The sequence below is a fragment of the Lonchura striata genome, chromosome 1 (genome assembly GCF_050655825.1).
Source record: "Lonchura striata isolate lonStrDom1 chromosome 1, ASM5065582v1, whole genome shotgun sequence".
Lineage (NCBI taxonomy): Eukaryota > Metazoa > Chordata > Aves > Passeriformes > Estrildidae > Lonchura > Lonchura striata.
Window position 1 is genome coordinate 69084856 of NC_140703.1, and position 15060 is coordinate 69099915.

At 38.2% G+C, this 15060-nt stretch overlaps 1 protein-coding gene across 22 annotated transcripts in view; it reads left to right on the top strand.

Moving 5' to 3' along the window:
* The first annotated feature begins 200 nt into the window (after positions 1-200).
* N4BP2L2 (NEDD4 binding protein 2 like 2) overlaps positions 201-15060 on the top strand; it is a 40830-nt gene continuing 25970 nt past the window's right edge. For 3 of the 22 annotated variants that reach the window (XM_085579532.1, XM_085579644.1, XM_085579652.1), the window contains exons 1-7: positions 201-452; positions 1506-1590; positions 2712-4142; positions 9185-9310; positions 11196-11320; positions 11726-11814; positions 12174-12250. In XM_085579532.1, the coding sequence (XP_085435658.1) occupies positions 1589-1590; positions 2712-4142; positions 9185-9310; positions 11196-11320; positions 11726-11814; positions 12174-12250 (1850 nt within the window). In that variant the 5' untranslated portion in view covers positions 201-452; positions 1506-1588. Of the gene's footprint in view, positions 849-1505; positions 1596-2711; positions 4143-6629; positions 6653-9184; positions 9311-11195; positions 11321-11725; positions 11815-12173; positions 12251-15060 lie in introns of those variants that run through there. The other 19 variants (XM_085579612.1, XM_085579672.1, XM_085579561.1 and 16 more) reach the window with 18 other exon arrangements.

The window sequence follows — 15060 nt, forward strand, 5'->3', positions numbered from 1 at the left end:
CCGGGCAGAGCGCGCGGCGCGGCGGGCAAGGCTCCGCCCCTCGCGGCGCCCCGCGCGGGCACGGCGCGGCAGCGGCGCCATCTTGGGCGCGGCGGGCAAGGCTCCGCCCCTCGCGGCGCCCCGCGCGGGCACGGCGCGGCAGCGGCGCCATCTTGGGCGCGGCGGGCAAGGCTCCGCCCCTCGCGGCGCCCCGCGCGGGCACGGCGCGGCAGCGGCGCCATCTTGGGCGCGGCGGGGCGGAGGCGCTGCCCCTCCCGCGGCCGGCGGGCGCTGCCTTGAGGTTCGTGTCCTCCCCGCGTCTGGCGGCCCGGCTGCTGCTCGGCCGGGCCGCGAAGGGAAGCCGCTCCTCCTCCGCCACCAGCGCTGCTGCCACCAGCCTGTGCCACCAGCGGGCGGGGAAGGGGCAGCGTGGGGATGGCGGTGTCGGCGCGTAGGAGCCGGCGGCTGCTGAGGTTGTTTGACGTGGGCGCCGCGCTGAGGGACGTGTTTGTGCGTGGGGGGAAAGGAGTGGGCTTTGCACCGTGGGGAAAGGAGGGACGGGGCGGCTGATCCACTTCCCCGCGCCGTGAGGCCGGCGGCTGCGGCTTCGCCCCGGACACGCCGCTGTCAGCCCGGTGTGGGAGCAGCGCCTGCGTCCCCCGGCTCCCTCCCACGCGTGTCCTCGGCCGTGTGAGGGCGCTGGGCCCTGCGCCTCCTGACCGCCGGACTCGCCGTGCAGGGAAAGCCAGCCAGCTCACCTGTCTGTAGGTTTTGCCAAATAGGCCTTAATTTTCCGCTTGGGAAAGGTATTACACGGGTGGAGTTCAAGGCCTTGAGTTAGTTGATTGAATCTTCTCGGAGTTACACAGGTTAGTTAAAGTCGTAAATAAGTCTGGCATCCCTGTGTGTTGGCTCAGGTTCAATGCTTACAACCAGTTCTTTATAGAAATTATATAGACCTGAACTTGCCCCATTCAGGAGGTGAGAGTGTCAGACTGCATTTTCTTTTAGCATACTTGCTCTGTCCTCGCCAAGGACGCAGGCAGATATGCTTTTGCATGCAGCTTCACTCTCTTCAAGGTTAGTGAGGGAAAGTGTGTCAGAGATTAGCAAGAAAGGATATTCCTATGTGGGACAGTCACAGAGCAGCATTTTCTGTCAGTGTAGATCTTGTCATGCAGCAAGTGTTCACATGTTTGCTGTTTTAATTCCACCTCAGGAAATGGGGTCTGCTTAAACACCATCCCAGAAGATGAGGACATAGAAGCTAATAAAGTAACATTTTTTTGCCCCAATACTGTTTCAAGTGGAGGCAGAGGAAATAGATGGGGATAGACTCAATGATTAGTCAATGATTACTAGTAATGTCATACTTGCTTTCTAATGCAAACATGAATAGCGAAGAAGCTGGAGGTATGGATACAAGACATAAATCTTGAGAGGAGGAGAGAACATGGTATCAGTTCTGAGGAAGAGACTTGCTTGGCCATATTTCTTCCCCTTCTGACAGTAATGCTTTCTTCCAGGTACTAAAGGCAAGTGTGGACTGTAACATCTCCCTTGGTTTAGCCAGTTTGAGATTGAGAATGGCAGGCTTCTCTTCCTTTGGATGATAGGTGAGAAAGTGCCTAGAGTAACACCTTTTCTTCTCAGTTTTGCAAGTGAACATGTCAGATAACGATTACATATAAATCTTCACAGAATGCTACCTACAGGTTCTTTTCAGATAGAGAAAAAAATTGTCCAGGATGAACAGCATGAGACACTTGGTAATACTTGTCATGGGAAGTTAAAATGTTTCAGAGAACAGTAGAATTAACCTTCCAGTAGGAGAGTGATGTTCTTTTCTGTTTGAAACTGCATTTATTTGGAGGGGAAGAGTTTGCTCTTTATTGCGTATTCTGTAGACTTCAAAATCCAAGAAATTCAGACTAATAGATGGCATGTCATAGTGGTTAGTGCCATCTTGCTTTGTAATAACTTGTCTCTGAACCTGTCTAGAGCATAGTGGTTAAGTTCTCAGAATGTAATCTCTTTGGGACAGGGACTTTTTTTTTTTTTTGTGTGTATGTGTTGAATTTTAGAAGGCATGCAAGCAAGTGATCTTGGTCCCTAACAAAAGTCTTCAGTAGTTCCAAAACCATGATAACAGATTGCAGCTTTAAGTCCTACTTGATTAGTTCTATAGTTCTAAATTACAAATGACACCCAGCACCTGTTTGATTGGTGTTAAATGAATTAGTTGAGTTTGGTTCATGTCACAGAAAACAGCCCTCGTGGTTGAACTATTTATATTTTTGTTGGTCATATTAGTAGTGATGTCAGTCATCAGTTTGTGCACTGGAAATTGGCATATGCTTATCTTTAAAAGAGATTTCAAACATTTGGCAGAATAACAGCAAGTAGAGAACAGTAGTAATATTCATCAGAGATTGTTGATGTAATTTTCAAATAGTCACATTTTAAAAGCATTTGTAAATTATTTAATATCATAAAGTGTGACTGCTCAACTGATACAGCACTAACGTAATTTTTTTTACCTAAGATGAGCAATAAATAATGTAACAGTCTAGTTTAAACCATATTTGTGGTAGGTGATACCTGTTTTTCTTCTGGGTGAGTACATTCCAGTTGTGACCATGGAGAGTGTGATTTCATAGGCCTGAGTAACTTCAGCTTTTTAATACTTTAAAAATGTACATGCTGATAATATATTCATTCTTTCTTTCTAAGATGCTTCATGCAGAAAATACAGTAAGGCTCTTGGAGTGTCAGGATGAAATCAGAATTGAACCATATTCTAAAATAATGAAGTCAACAGAAGGGTTTTCTGAGAAACTCCCCGCTGATGATAACGAAGGTACTCAGAAGAAAGTGGATGTTGAGAGAAAATCAAATGGTTGGATATCTACGTGTGCCTTAGACAACCAAGGACAACTTGAAATGCAGAAGCAAAAGAAAATACCTACTGGTGTCTTGGGATCTTTGAGCAAAGTTCTCCCTGAAAATAATCCAGTGCTTTGTCAGCCAATTAATTTAGAAACTGCACAGAATATAAATCCTCCATTTGCATCAATGAATGACTCTAAAGTTGAAGAAGAGAAGGAGCTTTTTATTACAAATAATGCTGGTGAAGATAATGCTGAAAAAAGCAGTGCATCATTCTCAGTAAATAGAAATCAATCAGATGAAGACTTTTTCACGAGCAAAGATTTTATAGGACCAATTTACAAGCCTGCCGAAAGTAACAAGCAGGACAAATCTGGCAATTGCAATGAATGTAGGAACACTGGAGGAGATGAAAATGAATTACATGAAAACAGATGTAAAAGAAAGGAGGTGAAGAAGATGCAGGCTGTTTCTGCCACTGTACCAGAAATAGATGATCAACTGGATCAGTTCTATAAAGAAATTCACCAGCTGGAAAATGAAAATTTAGATACTAATGTTCAGGAAAAAGAAACTGAAATTTCTGAGGAACAGCACTCTTCATTTAACTCTAGTCAGAGCTCACAAGAGAATTATCAACCTGTACTTTTGGGTAATCCACACCCATTTTACGAGAATGGACAGTGTTCTTTGGGGGAACAGAACAGTCAGAAAACAAACAATGAGCAGCAGTTAGTTGTGAAAACAGGTGGCTGGAAAACTGAAAATAGCTTTAATGGCCAAACAGATACTTGGAACTGCTCAGTGCCTGAATTCAGACCTGCTTGGCAGACTAGAGCATTTTTCAAAAAACCTCAGGGACTTTTTCCTCCTAGATTCAACCATCAATCCCATTTCCAGATATTTGATCCCGCACCACAAATTCCAAATGTTCCCCCTTCTCAGAATGGGGGACGGACTTATGAAAGTTACTGTGGAAATACTGATATCAACAGTCATGGTCCATTGCTTGATCAAAATACCCACTATTCTGGTCATACTGGCATGCATACTACTCAGGTCTTCAGGAATGGGAATAATGATCAGAATGGACCCCAAAGTCATGGTTTCTGTGAAACTAGAGAAGAGTGTTGGAATGATCCAAAAGCTGACAGTACAGAAGGAATGCACAACTTTTCTTCATTGCAGTTATCTGAAAAAAAATTCAGTTGTTCACAGAAATTGCTTGTAATCTTAAGAGGCCTACCAGGTTCAGGGAAATCAACACTTTCTCGGTGAGTGAAGACTTAAAGCTTGAGAAGTTCATTCAAGTAAATTTTTTAAAGAATTTAAATATATCTGTAAGTAATATACCTGTTATTTGTACTTAAATAGTGCAAGTGACAGTAAATATTAAACATATTTACTTAGTGGTTTTATCTCCCTCAGAGTTTTGATGTACAGGAGCTCCTCTGCTGAATTTAAAATGTTGAGCATCTATTAAATTGCATAGTCTTTTATTCTGAAATTTTCATACTAGTATGTGGTAGTCTGCTGCTTTTTTTAATTCTTAAATTTCCTAATTTAAAAAAAAAACTCCCATCAAATCTAGCAATAACAATTTGACTGAACCAGGAGTCCTTTTTCACGCCCATGCAAAAATTATCAAAGGCCATTAGAAGAATGCTACTACTCTGAAAATACTTGGCTTCGTTGTCTTGAAGAAACATCCCCTTTTTTCGTAGTATGGTCTGTCAGTTGCTCTTCCTTATTTGTGAACAACACAGAATAAAAACATTATTTTTTCTTCCAAATATAATTGTTGAAGTCTGACAAGGTTAAAAACGGGTAGTACCTGCAACTTGGATTTTCCCTTTGTGTTTTCTTGACTCATTTTAAAAAGCACAAAAAGTGGACAGAGCACAGATGCTACCTCTATTAAGTGAAAGTAAGTTTCTCTTGTGTATATAAAAAAAAGTTGCTGAATTAGTACTTACTGATTGAATTTCATCCAGAAACTACATCACAAATAGGATGTCTTCTGTAGTTATCATCTGTTGTATGCAAGAAGTCTGTGGAATAGATACAGGCATCATGTTCTTACTTGTTTTTTTTAATATAAAGGAGTAACGTCATATTAGTGGATTTTTTTTCTGCTATTTAGTAGACAGTCATCTCCATATTACAGCTAGAAATCTCTAATAGGTATTTTTCTTACATGTTTCAGTAGTTTTTGTTACAATCTTTTATAGTAACTGATTGCTGTATTTTGCAAGCCTGCATTCTTGAAGCTGCATGTCCCCATTTGGTATTACTACAATAATTCCTTTGATACGTGAAGTCAACGTAAAACATTTTTAAAATAACGCTGTGGAAAAAATGATGCCTCATTCAGTTTAGAGACTGGATAATACTTAATATGAAGATATGAAATATATTTGTTTTCCATGTTTGATGTGCTAAATTGTCTCTAAATCTTTTTCCAAAAATATGACTCATATCATCTGAAAAATTCTAAATTATCTTCAGGTTTTTAAGAACACGTATTTGTACTTTGTTTCATCTCTCATTAGTGAGATCAGTTACTAATTTTGTTTAGCAGATGGGAAAGTGGGCACTATGAGATCAAGGTTAAGAATAGTTACCAAAAGTGAGTGCAGAATTTGAACAGCATAGGGCTTGTTTTTCAGTGTATTCAATGACATGCAGTTTCATATGTTTAATGCTTGGTTGTAATTGTTGATTCCCATGAAATCATGGGTCTTGGATATCTTGGGGGAAGAAAACATCCCAGAATTAATGGGTGCCAATGGAGAAGATAACTTTATTATTAGTTAAGTCTTAAGAAACATCTTTTGAGCATGTTTTTCTGTGTAACATCATAGAATTCTGCAGGGTAACCTAGGACAGCAATGATGTTTTATCTGATGCCATATTAGTACCCACAGGTATCTTTGCAGATATTTGCATTTTTGGCAGCTGCAGACAAACCTTTACCATTTTGCCAGCAAAATAACTGAAGGAAAAGCAGAAAACTGCCATTGTCTGTGTGGATCACCACTAGAGGAGAACGAGGGGGTTTCCCATGTGGGAAATGACAGCAGAGCCAGTAGTGAGACCTTGGAATATCAAATTTCTGTTTGTGTTTTGTGCTGAGTAAGGGTGCTTAAGTACAGACACTTTTCTTCCTGTTCACAAACTTGACTTGTATCTGTCTCAAATCTCCCAATGAAGTTTGTTTTTGGTTTTGACTCTTCCATTCCAGCTAAGCAGTTGGAATTATGAGCATGTTTTTGGAAGAGAGTAGTGGATGCGAACTAGTTGATTGTTCTGCTTGGAGAAAGTCTGTCACCATCACTGGATCAAGTGAAGTATATCATTGTCAGGCCTGAGCTTAAAAACACCACAGAGATTTCTGTGGTCTTACCAAACTTCTCTAGTGCAGTACAAACCACCTAAGTAAGGAAGTTGTTCCTAATCTCCAAACTGAAGTTCTAAAGCCATAATTTGCATGTTCTGTGTAATAATGTGTTGTTACATGGTAGAATATGGCTCATCTTCTTTGAAGCTTCCTTTCTGGTAAGGGAGAGGTTTATTCACTGTAATAGGTTGACATCAGACCTTTCAATGTCTCCACTACCAGACTAAACAAGCCCAGCTGCGATTAACCTCTCCGTGGAGGTTGTATGCCTGTAGCCATCTTGGTAGCCATCTGTTCAGCCCTCCCATGTTTTTCAGCATGCCTTTTGAACTGGGAAATCCCACACTGGACAGAATATATCAGAACTGACCACACAAGAGCCAGGTAAAGTCTGGTGATACCTTCTCAGGTGATCTACTGGTCGTGCTTCCTCTACTGAAGCCAAAGTTGTGATTTGCCCTGCCTTCGACAAAAGTACACTGTTCACTCGTCTCATTTGATGTTCACTGTAATCCTCAGACTCTTTTCAACAGAGCTGCTCAACCACTCACTTTCCTGCCTGTGCTGAGGCTTAGGTTTCATCAGTTGTAGAACTTTACTCTTTCTCTGTTGAGCTTGCTGGTGTTTGCTTAGCCCAGTTCTCAGGTTTCTCTCTGGCCTTCTGTTCAGCTCAGTGTTGAGCATCACTCCTCATTTGGTGTCATCTGCAAGTTCTCTGCCTCATTGTCCAGATTTATGGTGAAGATACTGAAAAAGTGATTTTGCTATGTCCTTTGTTGTTCTCTACTTGTTACTGGGTGGAAGATGATTTTGGAAGATTTGGTAATTTCTGAGTATGTTGTGTTCATCACTTGGTCCTCATTGACAAATGCACTTGTTTCATCAGAGTGCATTCTGGTCAGTAAAGAATGGTTTGTCTGTTGCAAACCCCACACTGGCTTTTTCTGGTTATCTAATTTTTGTAACATATTTGGAAATAGATTCCAAGGATGCACTCCATTGTTTCCAGGACAGAGCTTAGGTGAGGTTGAGCAGCCATTAGTTCTTCAGGTCTTTGTCTTTACTTGCTTTAAATATGAGCATAACATCAGCCATTTCTGGCTCATTGGGGAGCTCCCCTCATCTCATGCATTTATTTCCTGCGTCCACTTGACTTAGACAATTCTAGCTGCTGAGACTCATATTAAATCTCTTTCTTAACCATTTCAATTCCTGTTTTCCTGTTCATATCCAATCATGGCTTTTGGTCTGTGCTCACTAACTCCATATCTGCTTCTAAATACTAAGTTGATTTCTTCAGTTCTGTCTCTATTCCATTTCTTCCCAGATTAATTTTCTCCCTGTTTCAGTCAGTGGTATCTCCCTCCCAGCTTCATTATACCAGTGTCTTCCCTCTGCTTCACTCTGCCTTGGCCCTGTTTCCTAGCTCTACTGCCAGTACCAAGTTGCTTGTTGCAGTGTTTATACCATGATGCTTCCCGTGTCCTCCTATTTTAGGCCAGTTTTGTTCCTTCTGTTGCCATTCATGTGTTGGGAGAAATGTGTTCTTATAATGCAGTATTGGTCCTGAATCAGCTTTCTGCCACTGCCAGATAGCTCTGTTCAGGACTGGGTTTGCCATGAGAATCATGAGCTCTTTTCACTACTATTTGCTGTGCACATGACATTTTAAAGTTGTATACCTTGGGCAGATGTACAAAAATTTTTTGCAGGGCAGACAAACGCATGTACTTTGTCTGATTTCACTTCCTCAGTTCCAAGATTCTCAGAGAAAACCTTGGAATAACAAAATACTGTACAAATGCTTTATTTTTTTTTTTTCTTGGTTTTGGAAGAGATTGAGCATTTACTTAAAAATGTTTGAAAGCAGTTTAGACAGACAGATACCCAACAGCAATAGCTTTAACTCAAATAACCAAAATCTAGTACAATTAGAAGTAGATGGTAATGTGATCTTAAAGTCCTGGTACAAGTTCTAGGAAAAGAGACTTGTATTTTTAAAATATTTTGCTACTGAAGTTGGCAGCAGTTGCAATTTGCCTTTTTTCCATGAATAACTAAGCATTAATTTTACTAAAACAGAAATTAATGAAGTTGAAAGAGCACATGTTGGTGTCATTTAAGAAGTCTATTTTTAGTTAAATCCAGTAATTATATCAAGACAGTTGTCTTTCTCTGGGGTCGTTTTTCCTTAGAGGAAAATCTTGTGAAGGAAAAAGAGTTAATGTTTATAGCTGGATGTAGAAGCAGTGGTATGCTGTTGTTTCTACTTATTTATCTATTTAAACAGTATTATGAACAGTGCTTTTAGAGGAGTGTTTACACAGCTCAGTAATGCTGCGTATTTTGAAACTATATTTAGTTATTGTCTACTTTTTCCTTCATCCACAATATGGTAGCTATTTTAAATAGGTGAATTAATAGATTCTGAGTTACCTTTTGAAATATAAGATCATTTGTTAGAGTAGGCTAACTAGGATACATATTTGGGGATGTTTTAAAAGGATTTGTGTGTATGCATGCATTGGAAAAAATGTGTATTGGTTTGCTGAGCAGTTAATATTTTGGCTTCAACATGAGATTTTTATATGTCAGGATAATAGCTTCTATTAGATCAGGTAGCATTTCTGGAAAAAGTAGGTGAGCTGCTTTAATTTCAATGTCCCACTGTATTCAAAGGTGGTGGTTGCTTGGAGGAAAGGTTTAGGGTGAAAAAGATGTATTACAGCAGTTGGATAATATGCTACTCATTGCAAGCATATGCGTATATTGACTAACCTGGAACTTGACTCTTACTAGAAATACATTTATCTTTTTTTTTTTTTTTTTTCTCTTAAAAGTGGAATATCATCTCTGTGGGTTCAGATAATAATGTTTCTTTCTATAGATATGATTTTTGTTCTTTCTGTTCTCTAGTTCATGGACCTGGCATAAATTTTGTTTCCAAACATGTGTTAGAGGTAAATTAAGTATTCCATATGATGTCAACCAGTCGTTTTCCACTTTGAATTTTAAAAGTTTAAATACTAGAAATTCAAAGAGGTAATTGTCAGGCTTTTAAAATGTTATGTATTATGATTTAATTTCACAATTTAGAAAGAGATTCCAGTCATTACTATAGTATTTGAAGTTCATAAACACATGACGTGATAGCTTGTGTGTTGTGATAACTTGTGTGTTGTGTATTGGGTAAGGGCTCTGTTACTATTTGGTAACTACTTTGCCTTCTCAAATTCTATGGGTTTAGGATTATTGCAAATACAGTTTACTATATTAAATCTGTTATTATAATTGTGTGGTGTATTCTGAACTTCAAGGAATGCTAACAAACAATTTCAAGAACAGTCTTTGTTGATGGGTTTGCAAGATTTGTGAACCCTTGTCACTCTCTGTATTGCTATTAATGATGTTTGGAAGATACAACAAAAGATTTCAACTAAGTGAGTTTTTCTCCAGAGTATGAGCAAATAGTCAGTTCTTAGAAATAAAAATTAGTGTCTCATTAGTGCTGATTTGTCAGTTCATATATTCCTATAGAAACCTGATGCTCAGGCCCCTAGGAACTGTAGTGGTATGTCCATCCACTCAGCCAATAGAAGAATCCCAAATGTTATTTGCTATCTTTTTTTTAATTAAGGCAGGTGGTTCTTTAGGATATGTGTATATACATTCAGCACACAAGGAGTGAGTGTTGAAGATAGATCCAGTTTTTCTTGCATTATTAATTGGCAAATGTAGCATACTGTAAATAAGAGAATTGAGCCATGTGTGAAATCACAGCCAAATAATTTAAGTATAAATTTGTTAAATATTTTATACAAAAGAAGAGGGATAAAAAATTGCTGTTGTGTGTGGTATATGATTTACTGGTGCCATTTAACTATTTAGAACAAAAATAGATTACTAACCCTTCTGCACTCTTCTAAAGTAGTGTAATACACACCCTATTGAAATATCTAGGCTTTAACTAAACCAATTATTTGTCAGTGTTCAAGTGAAGTGGCTGAACTTCAGGTGTATCATGTTCTGCTTTCTCAAATAGCTTTGCTGTTTGTCCTGAAGCAATCATAATGGTTTGTTGTTAGTGACAGGTAGCAAAACCTAACAAATTCCTTGTGTAGGAGTTACATTTAAGTGGCTCTTCCTGCAGATATATATGGGAAAGCTTGGTAACATAGAACTAGCATATCTTTGTTCCCCTAAGTTATTTGGGATCTGGCCAATTATTTTTTGTTCCTGCCATCTCAGCTGTACTGCAGTCCCACATAGTGCAGCTTGGCTTTTGTAGCCTGTGGATATGTTGCCTATTTCTGAGCTGGAATAGTTGCCTAAATTTCCACTGATATCTGAGTGTTGCAGTGGGCTTTACATGCTCTGTGGTGCTAATGGGCTGTTTTCTGTTTCCAGATTTAAATACGCCATAGAATTAAAAAGAGACAAGGAGGCCTAAAGTCCAGTCTACACCTATTCTGTAGGCTGGACTTTAAACAGAATTGTACTGTTGTCTCAGTTATATAAGGTTTTCATTTAAACACCAATTTCCAAGGACTTCCTGAAACTAAATTTTCATTTGGCAGAATGGGGAATTCTCATGATCAGATTGCTTTCTAGACATATTTGCAAGTGAGGATTTAGATGGAAATTGTTAGCAAATATATTGAAATATTACGAGGTACTTACTGTAGTATGGCTGTAAAATTAGATGGATGCCAACATCTCTTGGGGGTGGAGAAGAAACAACAAATACAGAAATAGTAGAGAGGAAATACTGCTTTGATTTGGATTAGGATTATTGGTAATATATATGGGTGTGCTTTTTATAAATCTGTTTGAAGTTCAGAAATAGGTCGCAGTTCAATTTATTTTATATTTTTTAATGTTTGTTTAAAATTAAAAGTGAATATGTTTTTGTGTTTTTCTTTAACAGTGTTCTGCTTGGTCAGAGTTGTGATGGCATTGTGCTCAGCACTGATGATTATTTTCATCAGCAGTATGGATACACCTATAATGCTGCTCAGCTTGGTGATGCCCATGAGTGGAACCAGAAGAGAGGTTGGAATGAATTAAAGGCATCCTATTCAGCTGTGCTACATAAAGGAAATAGAAGTGTGGCATAACATATATGAGTATTAAGAGTCTATATGAAAAGCAGTATATATATTTTAGCAAAGCATATATAAAAGTATTTAAAGTGGTTTTTATACTTTAATTCATGTATATATAAACCTTAAATTTTGAATTTCTACAGGTTTCAGAGTTAAAAATAGATAACCTTGTTTCTTTGGGCATCAGGTTCTTGTTTCTGCTTGTTTTCATTCCTGCCTGTACCTTTTATTCTTTCTCTCAGAACAGAGTGTTTCAGTCAGAGTAGATTAGTGAAAGAAAATCTGGGGCAGTTTTTTTGGTTTTTTTTTGAATTAGATGTGGTTTATTAACCTGCACAATTTTTTTTTTCAGCAAAGCAAGCAATGGAGCAGGGAAAATCTCCAGTTATAATAGACAACACTAATACTCAAGCCTGGGAAATGAAGCCTTATGTGGAAGTGGTAGGTTTTGTTGCATGATTGTCACCTGTAACAATTTTAAAAAACTTATGCTGGCTGCATGGGATAAGTTGATACATTTTGTCCAGAAACATTTTTACTCAAGTTTTTAAAGAGAGAGACTGCTTATTCATAATGGTTAGTAATTAGTGTGGCAATGGTTTAGATCAGTTCAAGAACTGACTTGATTTAATTTGCTTAGCCTGAAACAAAAGCTAAGACAGGCTGGGTATAAGTAAAATTCAGCGTAGTACCACAGCAGAGTATGCTGCTGCATCTGTTTATTATATTTGTCTTTTATTTTTTTCTGATGTTTTATGTGATCATGGTACACATCACACATATTTCTTTGCTTGCTGCAGGCTCTAGAAAAAGGATACAGAGTGGAATTCCATGAGCCAGATACTTGGTGGAAGTTTGATCCTGAAGAACTAGAAAAGTAAGGTTTCTTGTACAGAAATCATGGTACTTTATTATATACAGAGATAGATAGGCAGATAAACATGAATGCATAAATATATATGCAATAAGTTATATTTTATTCAAAATATTTTCTCAAGTTCTTTATTAGTAGTATGAAATATATTTTATTTAAATAGGCATTTTGAGGTATACCTTTACATGGAAGTTTAATGGATAAACAAGTAGACCAGCTCCATCTTGTTGGCCAAAAATGGCAGTATTAAAATTTTATTGGACATGTGTAGGTGTGACTTAGAGTACTGCTGAACATGGATCATTTAACTTCTGGGTTCTGAGAGTGCTTGGGCAGCTGCTTATTCTTCCCGGTTAATGTCTTTTTTGTCTCAGATATGTCTGCTTTAGGAATCTAGGAGGTATCAAACAAGCTCAAGGATATTTCTTTGTTTGAAAAGTAGTGTAATATTTTCATAGTTGATGACAGAGTTCTCTCACTGATTTTTGTTTTATGTACATCCAGCTGACTTTGCCTCTAATTGTTTCAGCTTTGTAAAGTAGGCCCTACAGTGCACAAAATATGTGTATTTATATATATGTATAATGCTTGCATTGCTGACTTGTACTTTATTTGGTTTATAAATGTTCTAAAGTTTTCACCTTTTGCTCGTAAGCTACCACTCACTTGTTTTGAGATATGAAGTTCTCTCTGTAGAATGATAGTAAGTTTTTCTAGTTTGCCATGCATCACAGCCAAGTTAGGAATCTTAGTAATCAGGCACTTAAGATTTCCATTACACAAACCAAACTAATTTTCCAGGAAAATTCATGTTTCCAGATGATCTTAACAAGCAACAGGATAAACTGTTATGTTGTTAGAGTTGAATTTTATTGTTCAATTATTAATTGTAGGAGTAAAGGTGATATCTTTCCCAGAGCAAAACCCTTGAACTGTTTAGTGCTGTTACCAGTTTTTGCAAGATTCCTAGAAATATTTGTTCTTTAGTTACTTTGGGAGAGGGCTCCTCAGTTTTGTTTCATCAGGAAGCTTGCTGAGGGTGCAGTGGTGAAGGATAGTATGGAAGCATTTAATAGTGGCTTTTATCAATAGGTTGTGTGTTCCTCCATGCAAAACAGTCTTCCTCCTCCTATCTACCCTAGGAGTTTTTGCTGGTATGTCTGCTTTGGTTTAGATAGATGACTTTATGCTCTCTCAGCATAGCCAAGCTGCCAAAGAATGAGTGAAGACATGCCTGAAGAGGCGATACCAGTATTAAATGACACTATACAGCAAATTTATTTCCTTTTTTAAATCAGTTTCTACGCTTGATGCACTTTTGCTGCTGGTGATTTTATTATTCTGCCTTATTCTGCAAGGAAAAGTACTAAAGTACTTCCTCTTTTATGAAGTGATTATGCATAAGTCCATTCAATTGTGGATGTCTGTGCACTTGATGGCCAGTGCAATTGAACTGTAATTATTTTATAGGAGTACTAAGATAGCAAAATATTGAATATTGATAGGAAAATATTGAATAACTTTCTGCTTCTAACATTTCACATTAAAAAACCTATACTTGCTCTTCCCATTTTTTATCTGTCAAAAATGCCAAATGCTTTATAAAATCCACATATTTCTAGAGGGCTGACTTTTTTCTCTGTCATTAACCTTGTGAATAAAATCAAAACTGCTAAGACTCACCAAGTGATTAGTTCAGCATGCAGCTGCTCCTGGGCTGCTTTAGCACAATGTCAAAATTAAAAGCATTTAAACAATGAGGTACATGCAATGATCACTCCAGCTTCTATTGTTGTCTCAGGGAAGAGTGTCTGTGAGGAAAATGCTATGCTTAAGCACTTCACAGAAAGAAAGGTGATAAAATACACCTTTAAGAAGCCAATTTTGGATAGTTCTGAGATCATCAGTTCTGCTTCTATTCTGAATGTGAAACTAGTGTGCTGCCTGCAGTGTGCTTTGAGCCCTTGTCAACTTGATACTTCTTTGTTGTAATAAAGTCCTGAGGGGGCTGGGCGGTGAGGAATCAGTCTTCTAAAATATTTCTGTTTGGAATATTGTCTTTCCAGTCTAGCCTGTTTATTCCCACCGTTGATTTCTCCTGTGTAGAACTGATCAAGTTGTTAAGGCCCATACCTCTTCTGTCCCTGGCAGAAAGCACACAGATGCAGAAATTAGCGTGGACAAATTTTCTTGGCAGTAAGAAGTATTGGATTATAATAAATCTTGTTTATGCATCAAAACCTTTTGTTTCTGTTTTATGTCTCTTCTTTTAGATTAATTTCTGTCAATTCTGACATTCAGTTTGTGCATGAGGCTTGTGGTTTTCTTCTGGCAGAAACTAAAATTCTCTGCTAACATGGATTTTAAGGTCCTATTCCATAAGTACTGAGGAGATTATATAAATACTCTAATTTATTGTGCTCAGGTTCTTAATAGACCAAGTTCTCCCTGAAAGTAGCTGGTCACTGAGCACTGCAAGAATAGGACAGCACTTTCGATACCTTTTCCCTTACATGTGTTTCACTACATTTCTGAATTTACAGCAAGTGTGAGTTACAACTAGTAGATGAAAGCATTTTGAGTGTGTTGTCCTGGTTCAGAACTAAAGTCGCTTCTTACTCTGTAGAGAGATTTCTTGATGAGAAAATATTCCGTCATCAAGTCTTGAAACAGTGTAATTGCATATTTTATGCTAGTTTGAACATTGCTTTCATAAGGAATAGTCTGTGCTATTACTCATCTCTACTCCTTAGCTAGTATACCATGTAAAATCTGCTGAATAAATAGTAAAATTCTTCTAGGGTAATTCAGAT